Below are 17,213 nucleotides of genomic sequence, written 5' to 3' on the forward strand. Positions count from 1 at the left end.
TTGTAAATTTCTTAGTTCAGATGATTTGAACTAAGCTTGAAGGAAATCCATGCTGACTCATGACTTTGAGGAGAAAGCACATTTTCTAGTTGAATATGAGCTTATGTTAGCAGATTAAAAAAGGAGAGAGATTGTAATCAAAGGAAAATCAAGGCAGTTTAGATAATCTGAGATGAAGATACGTCTTAAAACTAAAAAAGGGTCCCACACTTGTTAGCTTTCAAAATAATTAAAATGGAAGAGCAGACAGAGATGGTCTACAGGAAAGAAACAAAAAACAACTCCATGCTTATTTCCACCGAACATTTTGATATATTGCAGGTCCAGAAACACGGGTCACAGGAAAAATGTGGTGCATCTGCCAAAATAATCACAAATCCTCTCTGAGAGTAGGAAGAATCCAGCCCTTTAACAAAACCAAGAGATTTTAAGCACCAAACAAAGAACATTATACTTCCCTCATAAAGATTATTACTCTGACCTTACGAAGACACTTGTATCACCTTAAATACAGTATTACTGTCACCATGCTGAGGATCCTCCTCACATCCAGGGGGGAGGACCAGGGGGGAGGACAAGGGAGGACGGTACCTGCCATTTAGAAAACAAACCACTGACTGGGCAGCAGTTAAGAGCTATTCTGCCTCCCACAGACCTTCCTACCTTGCGGACCACAAAGGTCAGCAACCCCCTGAGATTGTCGTTATCGGATTCAGGACACGTCTGAGCAGATGCTGCTCGTGGCACAGTCCCTGGATTTCACCAACTATAGTTCTGCTGGGACGGGGCAGATTTTATTCGCGACACGGGTGCTAATGAAAGTAAAGCAGCTGAAACTCGGAACTGTCGCAAAGCAGGGTGGGAAGGTCACCGTGGGATGTGTCGGCCAGAGTAGACTGCTTTGGTGCTCTCCTACATTTCATTTTCCTCATTAATTTCTCATGTTACAGTTGTTTTGCTGCATGGTAGGGGAATTTGTTAAAGTCATGTGGAAACCTGAATGATGCTCGTGTGCAGGGGGAGTGGCAGACGCGATGTGGCCTGGGAATTTCTCAAATTAGCTCTAAAATTGCTTTAAAACAAAAGCATTATTGTTCACTTTTGAAATCGATTTTTTTTTTTCTGTCTTCTTTTTAAGATCCAGGATGTGTTGTTTATGTTTTAGGACCATCAGAAAACTGTAGCCGGAAATTCTGGAATCTTATTGCACTCGGAAGTCTTCTTTCTAAGTATTGGTGCTGAAAGCATAATTTAAGGGGTCAATAGCCATAGGGGGCCAAGGCAAAGATCTCTGAAATAAAAGAAAGGTTATGAATGATGTGGTTATAAATTAAATTCAAAATTGGGATACATATAATGACGCAAAGGCTAAGAGAATTTCCAGTGTTTCTGTGCCTAAATTACTCAGGACTAAGGCGTAGGTGGTGGCATAAGTCATAACACGAAAGTCCCATGGATGTGCTTTTGTCTGATGCAGATTGTTTAATGTCTCGACACACAGGGCTTCAGCTGTTCTTCACCCCTCTTACTTGTTCCGGTGATGGTATTCATGCTGTGATGCGGGGCGAGGGGACTGCTCCAAGAGCCAGGAAACTTGGTTTCTGGCCCCAGCTCTAGAAACCTGCTGCAGGACCTTGAGGAAGTGACTAAACTTTTGGCTCATTTCCTTCTCTTTCAATGACATTAGTGGCAGAGTGATTCCTCTTCCCATCTAAACAGTCTATAATTCTGTAAAATTTCTTGCGGTCGCAATAAGGCCACATGCTACGAGACTGTGGGAAAATCGTCTGACATCTCCATGTTCCCATCCATTAGATTAATAACCCGTGGCCTGCCTGTTTTATAAGGTGGTTGCCAGGAATAAAGGTGGAAAGAGGCAGGAATACATCTAGAAGACCATGGAAGCTTTGTAAGTATTCACATTATTTTCCAACTGAGTTAGGAGCCATTGGAGATTCCAATATCTGGCAGCTATGAATAACGCTTGTCCAATGTCAGTAGCTTTTTTTTTTTTTTGATGTTTATTTTTCTTAGTAATTTCTACTCCCAGTATGAGGCTCAAACTCACGACTGTGAGATGAAGAGTCACGTGCTTCTTCGGGCCAGCCAGGTGCCCCTAATATCAATCGCTTATCTTTCAAGATGTAGAAAGTTTTCCTAATTAGTTGGAAGATGTGTTCTCCCTCGGTGTTCTGCATATACATCACAAAGCAAAATAAAGCAAAGTGAAAATTGCCTTGATGACACTGTGAAATGCTTAAGGTGTTACTGTTCTTATTCAAGTGAAAAAGTAAAGATAAGTTACAGTTTGTAATATTTATTTTCTCCCTTTTCTTTTTAATTTTTTTTTCAATGTTTTTTTTTTGGGGGGGGGGGGACAGAGAGAGACAGAGCATGAACGGGGGAGGGGCAGAGAGAGAGGGAGACACAGAATCGGAAACAGGCTCCAGGCTCTGAGCCATCAGCCCAGAGCCTGATGCGGGGCTCAAACTCACGGACCGCGAGATCGTAACCTGGCTGAAGTCGGACGCTTAACCGACTGTGCCACCCAGGCGCCCCTATTTTCTCCCTTTTCATAGACATAACATTTATGTGGAAGCGTTTTGGCCTTTGGGGGTAAAGGACCACAGACCAGTACAATGCTGCGTTGAGGGAGGGAAGAATAAGATCAAGAACCATCTTTTTAGCTCAGAGTGCGGGTGAGAAGCTGTAGTTTAGAACAAGATGAGGCTTTGGATAAGTGTTGGAATAAGATGATGTTTATGGCGACGGAATAATTGGATTAAAAAATAAAAACCAAGCAAACATCTGACCGTTCCTCTGAGGATCAAAGACACCAGTTATCTGGTCTGCTCCCTACCACCCTATCCTCTTTCCAAAACTCCTTTGTTAGGTGTCCTGAGTAGCCCCAGGTAATAACTGAGACAAAACTGGAATTTCCTTATTTCCTAGGAAAGGGCCAAAAATATCATCAAACAAGGAAGAGGAAGCATAAAAATATCTCTCAGGAGAGCACCAATTGTTTAGAGGTTTCTAGCTCATGTTTGGCACAGCTGCAGAGGTGCTCGGAACGTCAGAGGCTCTGTGCAAATCAGCAGGTGTGTGCACCGCTGGGAAACCGCCTAGGAGACACTGATTTGGACGAGATTTGGGGTACCATTTTGGAGACCGGTCATGATTTAGAATATCAACGTGGGAGCTCCCAGCATAACGGTTTACTCAAATGTTACTCAAACATTTTAGAGTAGAGATCTCCTTCCCCCCTGCCCCTGCCCCCCCGCCCCAGTGAAATAGCATGTGGAATTCATCTACAAAACAGATTTAAAAAAAAAAAAAAAAAAAGAAGATGTTCTGGTTGAAGGAAGCAAAGCCCCAACTTCCTGCTGCTCAGCCTCCCTCACCCCAAATTATAGCCAAGGCATTTCTGTAAGGCTTCAGCTTGGAAGTCACTGATTTAGTAGGTCTTGTGTTAAAAAGTCTCCAAAGAGATTTTTCCCCATGATGTAATATGTTTCTACAAACATCAACATCAGCAGCGCCTTTGACAAATCTACCCCTCACCCTTGCTCTCCAAACACACAACAAGTTGTCTTAATAGAATCTCTGCAATGATCGCAGCATCTTTTTCCCTCCTTTCCAGACTATAGCCACCATTCGCTTCCAGGCCCTTCTTACTCTCTCCTGGATAATTACCAATGCATGACATAGGTGATTCTTTTTTTTTTTTTTTTTTTTTTTAGTGTTTATTTTTGAAAGAGAGAGAGAGAGAGAAGGGGGAAGGAGGAGAGGGCGGGGGGGGGGGGGGACAGAGGATCTAAAGCAGGCTCTGTGTTCACAGCAAAGAGAGCTCAATGCAGGGCTCGAACTCATAAACTGTGAGATCATGACCTGAGGTGAAATCAAGAGTTGGGCACTCAACTGACTGAGCCACCCAGGTACCCCAACATCGGTGATTCTGATTCCAGGCTCTCTGCTGCTTCCTGCCCAATGCATCTAGTAGCCTGTTTCCAGATTAATGTTGATCTGGAAGCACAACTCTCATTGAGTTTCTTCTCTTCTCTGAAATCTTCAGTGACTCCTGGTTGTCTAGTCTCACCAGCGGAGACTGTATCTCTTTCTAGAAGAAACCCTCTGTCTTTTGTCTTTCCTTATCCTGTCCCTTCACCTTGAATTTCCCTCAGTCTTAAAGATTTAACTCAGGGGCGCCTGGGTGGCTCAGTTGGTTAAGCATCTGACTTCGGCTCAGGTCACGATCTCACGGTTCGTGAGTTTGAGCCCTGCGTTGGGCTCCGTGCTGACAGTGAGGAGCCTGGTTGGGATTTCTCTCTCTCTCCCTCTCTCTCTCTGCCCCTTCCCCACTTGTGCACGCTCTCTCACTCTCTCTCTCTCTCAAAAAATAAATACATAAATAAACATTAAAAAATAAAAATGAATTATTGCTTAACATACTTCACTGGGTAGGTGTTATGGTTCCTATGTGTCTCACAAATTCCTACGTTGAAGCTCTAATACCCAATGTGACTGACTGTATTTGGAGACAGGGCCTATAAGGAGGTAATAACGGTTAAGCAAGGTCATAAGGGTAAAGCTTGATAGAACCGGTGTCTTTATACAAGAGGAAGAGACACTAGAGAGTCCTTTCTCTCTCTGCACATGCATGGAATAAAGGACAGGTGAGGACCCAGAGAAATGATGACTACTTACAAGCCGGGAAGAGAGCACTCACCATAAACTAAGCCTGAAGTCTTCCTGATCTTGGACTTCTAGCCCTTTTCTAACCATTTTCCCTAAGGACCCGCTTTTACCACATTTTGGTTTCTCTCTTTATCCTTCTCTCAAGTTCTTTTAAGTCATAGATCCACAAAGTAAACTCAGGAGCCTACTGAGATGATTAATGCTTAGCATAGCTGGAGACACGTGAAAATATACACTTTCAGAAATTACGTCAATTTTTATTCCTATTATGTCCAAAGAAGAACCTTTCATTGTTACTGAGATGATAAGGTCAGTTTATGCTCTAAATTAAAAAAAAAAAAAAGCAAAAATATAAACATACCAGTAATTAGAATATTCTTTATAGACTTGTCAACTACTATGACCTTTCTGGCATTCCTGGAGGATACTGGGGATCCCTGTTAGTTGAGCTACCGTAAGGCACTGTGAGATTTAGAAACACAGATGTTAAAGGATCCTTATAGGATAAAGATTACAAGCTTGGAGCCAGATTCTAAGCTGTGATCTTGGATAAGTTACTCAGCTTTTTTATGTGACTCAGTTTCCCCATCTGTACAATGGTATTAATGGTAGTGCCTTCCTCACTATGTTATGAGGAATAAATGGATTAATAACGCAAAGTGCCTAAAACAATGCCTGGGACACAGCAAGTGCTAATCACATGCTTAGGAGTTAAAGCTAAAAGGATCTTTGAAATCAGTCAACTAGGTGTCTCAAAGGGGTTCGAGGATAGCTGACGTTCAAGGCTGTTCTAAAATAGCCCCTCTCAGGGCTGGGGCTGCATCGAGGAGATTTAGAGTCTGCCAGCAAGATGCAGATGCCCCCTCTGATGCACGAGAGGCACAGACCCTGACTCACGAGCACTTTCCTACAGATCTCAATCCGTCTAGAGAAATACCAGCTTGAGAAGGAGCCACGGCAATTCTCATCTTGTGGACGTAGCTCTTCCCTATCTCTTCACGTTATCTTTCTAGCCTAGCACAAAGACCACACTTCTCACTCCCGGGAGACACATGGTCCTGAATTAGAAAGCATCCCTTATTCACAAGAGAAACATTACGATTCCACTATTTCCTGAAAGGCGTGAGCAACACCCTATTTTCAAGCAGTGCCACAAGTAAATTCTTCCCCTGCCTCGCCTCCCTTACTCTCAAGGACACAGAGTCTCCAGGGGTACCGTTTCTAGGCCGGGGGTGCTGTGTCCTGTCCAATCCAGGGCAGGTTATCAAATTAGGCTTCCTCTTTACCTTAACATGAAGTCTCAGTTGATGGCTAGACTGTGCATACTGTAATGCTGTGATTTGGGTTGATTTTTTTTTAGGTTGATTTATTTATTTTTGAGAGAGAGAGAGAGAGAGAGAGAGAGAGAGAGAGAGAGAGAGCCCGCATGCATTTGAATGGAGAGGGGCAGAGAGAGAAGGAGAGGATCGCAAGCAGGCTCAGCACTGTTAGTGTGGGAACCCAATGCGGGGCTTGAACTCATGAATCATGAGATCATGGCCTGAGCCAAAACCAAGAGCTGAACGCTCAACCACCTGAGCCACCTAGGCACCCCTCAGTTGACGTTTGTGATGAATCAATAATCTGTCACTGGCTTTCCCTTCCTTTTGCACTGAGTGTAAATCCATTCTCCTTTCTAGAGCCTGTTATGTGCCTTTCACTATTACGAGATGCAAGGACATGAGCCTCCCCTCCGTAGTTCTCTCTGTCCCTCACTTCCTCTAACGTCATCCCTCCCGTGTCTCTGTGTGGAGCTTCACATTTACAGTCACTGTGAAGGGTCTGGATAGGGCAGGTGGCAGCACTCTGGAGCCCAGGTGTGGGAGAGTGACTTTCATGGACACACTTAGGTGTCTGCAACTGAAGCCTGTGTGGGAAGCCTCCTTGGTGGTCACCTTGGAAGGGCTCATGTCTAAGGCTGGGCCAGTGCTCTGTCCTGCAACCACCCTCACCAAGAAGCAGGGAGAAGGGCCCATTAACGCCCCCACCTCCCAGCCCCACCCCACCAGATCAGTCCCTGTGTTTCCTTTGGGCTCTAGGCTCCTCAGTCTTGGGGTTCTAACCGGGGTGGCCGCTGTGATGCGGAGTGATTCTCTTCCTCAAGCCAGCTTCCCTTCAAGTAGCTTAAACTGTTATCTATTCGTTAGATAGTCACAGAACTCCGTTGCTAGAGGTAACCTTGTTTTTGTTTGCTCATTTTGTTTTCTTCTTTTTAAACTGTAGAAATCGGGGGCCCAGGAGGGGAAGGGACGTGCCCAGGTTCCTGTAACTGGTAAAGGTGATCGGGTTGTTAGGGGCGTGGCCAAGAACCGGAAGAGTTGGTTCCAAAGTCACATTCCAGAGCTTGTCCCACTCTGCTGAATTCCGTGGCCTCTCTTACTGATTGTTCAACTCAAGAATAAATAGAAGCAATAAAGAGCAAAGTGAATAACAGTATGTTAGAAGCAAGCAACTTTTCCCTTAAAGATACATATCTTTTTATTTATTTATTTATTTATTTATTTATTTATTTATTTGTTTTATTTTTGGGACAGAGAGAGACAGAGTATGAACGGGGGAGGGGCAGAGAGAGAGGGAGACACAGAATCGGAAACAGGCTCCAGGCTCCGAGCCATCAGCCCAGAGCCCGACGCGGGGCTCGAACTCACGGACCGCGAGATCGTGACTTGGCTGAAGTCGGACGCTTAACCGACTGCGCCACCCAGGCGCCCCAAAGATATATATCTTTAAGAGAAAAATTATATAGATAGATAGATAGCCCATGGAAATAGCTTGAAAGAGTATAAGGCTGGAAGTCAGAAGACACAGTTTTTGGCACTGCTGGTAATGAATGAGCTTTGTGTCTTTGAGTGAAGCACCTTAACCATCTCCCACCCCGAGGCTCAGTTTCCCTATCTACAAAATGAGAAGGTTGAATCTCTAAACTCTCTTTCTAGATCTAACATTCTATGATCCCTTTGATTTTACGGTTCACACCGCAAGATATAATAGAGTTATACATCCAATAATAACCACCCACCGCCTCTGCATTCAAACACGTCTCCTTTACGCCGAATTCTGTGCTGCAATAGGGGCTTCAGGGCTGGTTCCTTATAGATGGAATTTCAGTGAGCATGACACACAACAATTCCAAGGGAACAATACAGAATGAGGCAATTTATTCATGCACCACAAACACTGGCTCATCGCCAGGCATTCAGACACTGTTCGGTCTCCAAATAACGCGCATTTAGCACCTCACCTGTGACCTGGGGGTTGACAGAATCACAGAGGACAGAATCACTCTCCTGCTCTCGGGACTCACAGGCGTATCAGCAGGTAGAGAGGTTACTTTTAGGTCACTCTTCGCTTGTTAAATTGTATCACTGTTCCTCAAGGGGGAAACACACTGTTGCCTGGCCAGTGAAACTTGAAAGGCATTGTAAAATAACTCTCCTGTGATAGGAGAGGCCAGCCCCAATTTTAAGCCCCAGATCCCGAATTTGTGCTCTGGTTCTTGCTGTAATACTAGATGGTTCTACAGCCCTAGCATCCCAACGTATGAGGCCCACTAAACATTTTCTTGCCTTCTGCTGGTGTCTATATTATACATTCCTTTGGGCTGACACTTGGCTTTACAGAGCTGTGTAGTGCAGTGTCCTATGTTGCAATTTACTCTGTAAACAGACAACATGATTGCATGGAACAGTCACCTCTGAGGCGAGTTTTAGTGAAGACATCTCTGATCTTCAGACTCCCTCATTTCCTTTGAAGTAATCGTGCCACTTCATCTAATGGAGGGCATGATTTCAAAATAAATATGAATGCACAAAGTCTGCACTGTGCTCAAGGGTCCCTTTAGCGGTAGTATGCACAGCATGGATTACTGGTCTAGTCTGCAAGAGACGTGCGCGCACGCAGCTGTTGGTGGTATGGGATTTCTCCAACTCATCAGTTCTCATGGAGTCATAAATGTAGATATTTCACTCCATTTAGGTAAACACTAGATGTCTCGCTTCTTCCAAAACACAACGCACAAACCAAGAAAGTGCTGGAAGTGAAAAGAAGGTCATATTGCATATTGCTCAAAGTATGTCAGACCACCCCTCTCTCCTCTTTTTTTTTTTTTTTAAACAGTACTTGTTTCTGTATTTTTTTTTTCTTTATGCAGGGGATTTGAGCTTGAATATGGACATTTTCCCACTACCATTCAGCCTCGGAATGCTGTTTTCCCCAAGTTTCTCATGATAAAAAGACTCAGATTCAGACCCTAACTGCTGGCAGCTGAATTTCATTAAGACTTTGATGGGAAACTTAAGTTGGAATTACAAACATCTGTGGCTAAGCTTCCCTTCAGTAAACCATTTCCCAGAATTTAACTTTACCACACTAGGAGCAAAAAAGAAAACAGTTGGAAAAAGAATGCTGCTCTTTGGCAAATACTGGAGTAGATATTTAAATATTCTTCTATGTGGTCACCACATCTCAGTGAACCAGCAGGCTTCCTGGTTTTAGAAAATAAATAAATAACTGTTTGGAAATACCAACGTGTGGAACTCAAAGATGTACTGGTAATCTGGTTTTAATGGTTTCTAATCAATCAAATGTCTCAAAATTATGTCTGGCCATCATTATAGTTATATGGTTACTCTGAGTGAGGAAAAGCCCAAAAGGAGAGAACGTTTTTGACGTTGCATATTTCAAAAAATTATGAAAAGTCAGATTTGAGAATTTAATTGTGAAAGAAAAAAAAAGTTATGGTCCTTTTCATATCAAAGATGTTGGTATTTTTGTTTAACTTTTCCGGAATTTAGAAAAATTCATTCATTTCTCTTCACTGATCAGATCACCCAACTGGGGAAAGGCTATGTTTAAAGAACCATTAGGGATACAGTGATTATAAAAATTAAAGTCCAGTCTCTGTCTCCTCCAATGTTGCCTGATCAGTACATTTGTACGGAAAAGTTGGAAATAACCAAATTTACAGAATAAATAAAAGTTTAGAAAAAAATAAACCGGTAAAACAAGTCTTAACTTGCAGTAGATAAAAACAGTGGAAGAGAAAGGGAGAGAAGGGAGGTACAGAAGAGAGGGAACTAAAGGCAGGCTTTGTTAGGCAGCTCCTAGACATTATTTCACAACAATCTTGCAAGGCAAATACTTTTCTGTTCATTCTACAATCAAACAAACTGAGCCTCTGAAGGATGAACTAATTTGCTCAAAGTCAAACAGCTAGAAAGTAGTGGGGCTGAATTCACAGCACATCTGTCTGGCTAGACGCCCATGTTGTACCTTTGGTGAAAGGTGAATTTCAAATGTTGTTGAGCAGAGACTGAAATAAACAGCGCTTGGGCTAAATTGGGCCATCAGACGCACTTCCCACAGGGTATTAAAAAAAAATGGGTCAGCAAATTTACTTAAGAATCCGGACTCTGTTTTCTCCTGAAAAAACAAAAGACCTGGCAACACAGAGGTGGGTGTCCCTCTGGAAGGGGCAACCCTTCTCCTGTCACTTTGGATCTGTCACTCACAGGATGTATTCCTTTCACTGCCCAGTTTTTTTCCTTAGTTTGTTTTTGTTTTTGTTTTTGCTTGGCCTCTCTAGGAATCCAAGTTTTAAAACTTTTTCTGTACCATACAATCAGCAATTCCACTTTTGGATATCTACCCCAAATTGCTGAAAGCAGACTCAAAACAGATATGTGTAAGCCAATGGACACAGTAACACTATTCACAGAAGCTAAGAGGTAGAAACAACTCAAACGTCCATCGATAGATAAAGGGGTAAGCAAAATGTGATATATACATACATTAGGATATTATTCAGCCTCAAAAAGGAATGAAATTTAAACACATACTACAACATGGATGAACCTTGAATGACATTATGGTAAATGAAATAAGCCAGACACAAAAGAACAAATATTGTAGGTTCCACTGATATGAAGTATCTATCAGAGTAATATTCATGGAAACAGAAAGTGAACTGACAGTTGCCAGGGCCCAGGGAAGGGGGTACTGGGGAGTTGTTGTTTAATGGGTATTGAGTTTCAGTTTGGGAAGATGAAAATATTTTGGAGATGGATGGTGGTAACGGTTGTGGAACAATGTGAATGTACCTAATGCCACTTAAAAATGATTCAAATGGAAAATTTTATGTTATGCATATTTTACTGCAATAAAAAAAACATATGGTTAAATCAGAGAACTCTGGAACCATAGCAAATGGAATTCTTTATTTTCTAGCAATTTTATAATACATTCTATAAGATAGGCCATGTATTCCTATAGGTGGTGGTGTTCTGAATTCTTTACCTATTAACCTAAATATGGAGGTTCTAATGTAAACTGTAGCATCATGTAGAGGAAACATACTAGAATATGTTTAAAAAAGGAAAATGGGATGCAAAGAAGACCCTAGAGTTAAAAAAAAATCTATCAGGGGGACCCAGTGATATGCTGGGGAAAAAAGAATGGTATTTGGTAACCTTGGGCAAAATACTTACCATCTCCAAACCTCAATTTGCTTATCTATAAAATGGGTATAATGTTCACTATTGACTACTACAAAAGATAATACATGTAGTTCCACGGGACATAGTAGAAGTCAATAAGTATTAATTTCTGTCTTTCCTATATGAGTAGTTTAAAAAGTAGTTATTAGACTCGCCAGGAAAGGGAAGTTATCTCGATTCTTTGATAATCCTAACATTGTATGCAACTTATGCTACTCATCCAGCAAGCATTGCACAAATAGTCTTTGAATGGCATTTTATAGATCTTTAAGAAATTTCTAAAACTTTGACTAAAACTTATGCCTACAGATAGTTCTATTTACCTAATAACTTTTTCCTAGGTACTCTTGCATAGTTGAATTACTTTCATAAATTCCATCCTAGCTGTGCCACTTACCGGGTAAGGTGCCTGGGCAAATGCTCTCAGTTTCCCTGTTTTCAAAGTAAGAGAATAACTATACAAGTTCCATTGAGTTGTTGAAGGTGAAAAAAATAGCTCTTGGAGAGTGCTTAGATTAGTGTGTGACACACAGTAAATACTCAATGAGCATTAGCCATAAGCCATGCTATTATTATTACTACTGCCGCTATATTTAGTCCTTCTAAAATAATGTCTCCCAGGAACCTTCTTTGGTACTTGGTGAGTAGGTTGATTGTGTCCTACTGGCCTGGCTCTGGAGTAATATTTTTTCCACATAACCCCCATGGCCCTTAGCTTCCAGCCACTTTTACAGAACATTAATTCATTCAGCTTTATATGGTGGCTATGTACATTTTTCTTTCTTAGATTGCTTACTCCTTGAGGGGAGGGATGTGACTCTGCCTTCTTCTGTCCTGCCTGGCACCTACTTCATTGCTCTGTATACAGTAAGGCTCCAAACATACTTGCTGGATGATATAAAGTGAATGAAATAATGACTGCATGTGGGAGTTCACATTACCTTCATGCACTGTTGGACAGCAATATAGAATGATGGCCCAGGCCAGTGACTAGAGGTCTTCACGTGATTCAACAGGGCCTCTTTCAAAGTAAGGGCCCAAGATAAGGAGAAGGAAAGTAGACAGCGAAAGAGATCTAAGCTGCCTTTTAATAAACATACTGCGATCCTTTAGTGGCAGGGCACCAGTTATGTTGGAGCATAGGATCATGTATCCACAATAAAAGAGTCTAGAGGAAAAGTTGCTCAGAATTAGTCTAGTTCATAGTGATTTTTTAAAAGCAAGTAAGTTTGTCCAGTGTGGGGTACATGTGCACATGTGGTTCCCGGGCCACTGATTTTCTTGGAGGGAAGCTAACAACAACAACAACAACAACAACAACAAAGCCCCGTCAAGTTACCAGGAGATAAATTCCTGTTTTCTTTGCTGAGAGAAGTTTGCTCAACACTGTCATTTATTTCCCTTAATTTCTCAATTATCTACCAAAGGCAGTAACAGCACCATTGCCCTCCATATCTCTCATTTTGCCTTTCCAGTGGAGACTTCACTCTTTAGAGTCTCTGTGCAGTGGCTTCTTCCCACAGTGTCAACCTCTAACCTAGTGTTCTCGATCTTATTTAATTCCTGCTCCTTTTTGACAGACAACACTGTCATTCCTGCCAAGGACACTGTGACACCCTCTTCTTGGGGACCATTCCTATCCCCATCATTGTACCCCTTCCAGTGCTTTTGCAGATCCATATTGGTTAAGAAGGCTTCTGCCTGGTTTTACTTGCTAGAGTGTATATGATAGAATCAAGACTTTCTCTTCTTAAATGTAAAATATTAGAACATTGAATATGCTTTTTTGAAACCAGCCCATCACCCTTTTGCCCATCCTACTGAGAAACACTGCTCTCGCCATAAACTCAGCAGTGGTGAACGTGGGAAATTGCTTGTGAAAAAGCAGAAGGTGGGAAAATCCTACCAAATTAGCACTGAGTTACCCATGGGTGCTCCTCTTTTCGAACCCTGTATCCCGGGGGAAGCTTGGGCTTGTTTGAGAAGCAAAGGAGGGACTTTCTTTCTTGGTCAGCCCGTGCTCCTCATCATTTTATTCAGTGTGTATTTAATGTCATTGAACCCCTAACTCACACTGGGCACCAGTGTGCCAGAGTCTGGAGTCCTCTGTTGAGTGCCAAGGACCCAGGGGTGGAGAGGGCACAAGCCTTGCTGTCCATGGAAGAGCTTGGGAGAGCCTTTGGAGGGCCATCAGCCAAGCCCTCACTGCTGTATGCTTGCCTTAGTATATTTTCCTTCCGCCCCTTGAAGGAAAATTGAGGAATAACCATTCATATAAATCCAAGTGAAGTAAAATGAATGCATTTTTAGAATATCCCTCCATCTACATCTCAAACCTCCTACAAATAAGGTATCACATATGTCCACGGTCTCTTTCTCTCTCCGTCTATAGATGTAAATACAATCTCCTGAACCAGTCAGTAGAATGGTTGCACCATGTTATTAAATTTCCAAAATGTATTTGCTTTATGGTCTCCTTACTGGCTATAAAGAACGTGGGAAATCTGAATGGTGGGGCATTGGGATTGCCACGGGACCAGAAATGAACTAGAGGTATTATGTGAAACTAGGCAGTGGGAATGTAATTACTCCAATCCCACACTTTCTACATCATATACTTTGACACTTCTGGAATGACTAATAGCTTCTTTCTGTTTCCCTAAACCAAAAGCCTGAACTGGCATTCTGAACCTATTGGACTCTGACAGTATTACACATTTAACTCACTATAGGATATTCTTTCTGGTTGGAAAGATATAGACAAACAGATATACAGCAGTATTAAGAAAAATAGCACCATAAAAATGATGTTCTGAGAAATATTCCCAAACAAGGGTTTCTTTTAATTCAATCGTCTGCATATTTTATACTATTAATAACAAGACTTAGCATATATACAGCATTAATACCATATCAGGTACTGTGTTAAGCATTCTGTCTGTATATTTTATCTAATTCCATCACAGTAACTCTAGGAAGTATGAAGTAGGCATCAATAACTTCTTTAAGCCTTAGTCTCTTTCTGTGTAATTGGGCATCTGGAATTTGCCTAAGGTAAGGAGGAGGTAAGTTGAAATTTGAACTTGGGACCATCAGACTGCAGAGCCTGCAATCCCAAAACACTCTGCTGTGCTGCCTTCCTATTATTTCACTGAGCACATGAGTATATAAGAAATTGCTCAGAGTCTCAGCAATAGATTTAAGGTTCCCTAAAAATCAAATAATTATTTTCTTACTTTTTGTGGGGTAAGAGTTACAAAAAGGTATGTGTGCCCATCTCTTTAAAATTAGTGGACAGAAATACAGAAGGTTTAGGTAAATTTGAGTTTCAGGTAAACAATAAATAATTTTTACTGTAAATACATCCCATGCAACATTTGAGACATAAACAAAAACATTTATTTGTTGCTATCTGAAACTCAAATTTAATTCGATGTCTTGTATTTTATCTGGCAACTCTGCCCCTAAGCATTTTGTTCTGAGACTTTCCACGCTCAAAGCAACAGGTGGAAATGCTTCCCAGGGGTTAATCCCAAGCCTGTGGAGACGCAATGCCTTCCCGTTGCACGGAGTCTCTCTTGGCCCGGCTTCCCCCCAGGTCTGGGGAGCACAAAGCTGAGCAGAAGCCAGCTGTGCCCCACTCTTTCCTATAGAGGTTATTTTTTGAACCACAATGGGAGGTTGGTATGCTCTGGCCCTACACACACCCCCCCTCCTTTTTTGGGGGGTGTGAGTGGGGCTCACTCCTGGAGACAGACCATCTCCATGCACGTTATTTTAGTAGTAATAATAACTATAGTTATACTAACAATTAGTAGAATTAGTTGCAATAATCCAGACTTTGGTGCTGTTAGAAATGATGTCAATCTATCTAAATGCTTTGGTTCTATAGTTGCTGTAACCATAGCTGTAGCACGTGTGTGTGTGTGTGTGTGTGTGTGTGTGTGTGTGTGCGTGTGCGCGCGCGGTGTTAGGTCAATTGCTCCTTCCTTTCCCATGAACTTAGGTGACTTCATTTTCCTCCTACTTAACATCTCCCACGCACTGGACATGCCCTGGTCGTCTTGGCTCAAGGGACTCTTAAATCACTTACTCTGGATTCATCCTCCTTTACCCAATTTCTACTTTCTGGTTATGCTTTCAACATAAAAGCTATTGCAAGGTACTCAAACAGCAGCTCTCTGCATAAACATATCACCAGTAGCACATCCCAATCATTTTAACTTTGGGGATGGGCTTGATTTCCATCACAACTTTTTGCTTCTGGAACATAATGGCTCCTATCTATTTAAGGCATCTGCTCGGCAGTTTCCCAACAGATTCTTTAGTATCCCATCACCCTCAGCCGCTCAGTCCCTCTCCCCTGTTGGAGAGGACCTTCTGCTTGATTTGTGACAAAAAGATTGGCCCCGCGGTATTGTTCCCACTGTCCCAACATCTCAGAAGAGCAGGAAGCCGGGGACAGGGCACACACTTTAAGTAACCCTCCTGGGACACACAAGTGGCAGAAAGTCGCAGAAGCGCCACGGCAGCTCCAGGTGAGAATCCAAGCAGACCGGCTCCCAGTACACGGAGCACATGGCACTTTTGCTAGTTGGAACAGTGCCGGGTTCCAAAGCCTCAACTCACAACTCGCGACGCCCAAATCCCACTGACAAAGTAAAACTCCTCAACCGGGTGCAGGTGAAACTCTGAGGGATGGGGGAGGGGAGGAGGTGTGGGGGCGGGGGGGGGAGAGAGACGGACGGGAGCGTGGCACCCACAGCCCGCGGGGCTCAGGTGCCCCGGGCCGGGGTGACAAGGGCAGGGACACCGTACCTCGGCAGCGGGCGGCAGCCTTCCGGGAGCCACGCGGGGCTCGCTCGCCTCGGGCGGGTCCAGTCTGCCGACCGCTGAGCTCCCTTCAATGTCAAAAGGAAAAGCGCTGTCGTCCCCGGCCGCGGCGGCCGCGCAGGCAGCGCCCCAGAGGAGCCAGAGCCTCAGGACTGGGCGCCAGGCTGAGCTCACGGCCATCTCTCCGCTGCCATCCAGCAGGGCGCTGCGTGGGGCTCGGCGGCTGTGCGTCCTCGTCGGTGCCCCCGTGGGGCGGCGGTGCCTCGCGTGCATTACCTTCTCGGCGCCCGCCTTGTCCGGATGTGGGAAGTCAAGGCGGCCCGACGCGCAACTTAGTGAAAAAGGCACAGCGAGAGGGTGAGCGGGAGCCCTCCTTCCCCCCTTGTCTCTCCTCTTTCCTTCTTCCCCCTCGGTTGGCTCTCGCACTTTCTCTCCCGCTTTCTCTCTCCCCAGAGGCTCTGGCTGAGGGGCGTCCAGATGGAGGCAGCTTAAGGCTGAGCACCAAAAGGCGGACGGGGTTAGGGCGAGCCCCGCCGGCCACCTCCTGTCCCGGGCGGGTGGGGTCTGCGGGCTGCGCTGCCCTGCCTTCCTCCCCACATCCCTTCTCACCACTCCCTTTTTACCTTCCACGTCCAGGCCCTCCCACTCCAAACGGCATTTCACACAGGGAGCTCGGGCCTGTCCCTGGCCTGCCCGCCCCGCGCGCTCTCAGTTTGGAGCCCCTCCAAGGGACCCCCATGAATATTCAGCCTTTGTGATCGCTTCCTCACATCTTTTATTTATTTAGCCAAGGTGCTCGGTGTCTTATCTGTATTTATGCAGATCTTTTATGTGACCCCCTAGTTTGCAGGCAAGTGAGGGGGGAAAGGGATTCCAGGGGTAGGGGCAGGAGCCAGAGAGGTGCGGCTTGTCAGACGGCAGAGGGGGAGGGCACCCTCTTTCTGGAGCAAGGTTTCTCATGTTCTAAAGATGGAAGGCTGCAGTCTTTGAGCTATCTTCATTGAGACTTGCTGGCCACCCATCCTCCTCCTGACAGTCCTCACCCAGAGGGCTTGGGAGAAGAATATCTTTTACTGCGGGGCTGGAAAATGACTTTATTACGCAAATGCATGAACTTTTATTTACAAAGAACATCTTGTTTTCATCCTCAAG

General features: G+C 43.9%; 1 protein-coding gene across 2 annotated transcripts in view; it reads right to left on the minus strand.

The window, feature by feature from the left end:
• The window catches only part of LAMA4 (laminin subunit alpha 4), a 146,129-nt gene extending 129,302 nt beyond the window's left edge, over positions 1 to 16,827 (minus strand). The window contains exons 1-2 of one of the 2 annotated variants that reach the window (XM_006931958.4): positions 16,685 to 16,827; positions 16,047 to 16,392 (exon numbers count right to left, since the gene is read on the minus strand). In XM_006931958.4, the coding sequence (XP_006932020.4) occupies positions 16,047 to 16,392; positions 16,685 to 16,800 (462 nt within the window). In that variant the 5' untranslated portion in view covers positions 16,801 to 16,827. The remainder of the gene's footprint in view (positions 1 to 16,046; positions 16,393 to 16,684) is intronic. The other variant, XM_003986472.5, reaches the window with a different exon arrangement.
• Positions 16,828 to 17,213: the final 386 nt, after the last annotated feature.

Source organism: Felis catus, chromosome B2 (genome assembly GCF_018350175.1).
Source record: "Felis catus isolate Fca126 chromosome B2, F.catus_Fca126_mat1.0, whole genome shotgun sequence".
Taxonomy (NCBI): Eukaryota; Metazoa; Chordata; class Mammalia; order Carnivora; family Felidae; genus Felis; species Felis catus.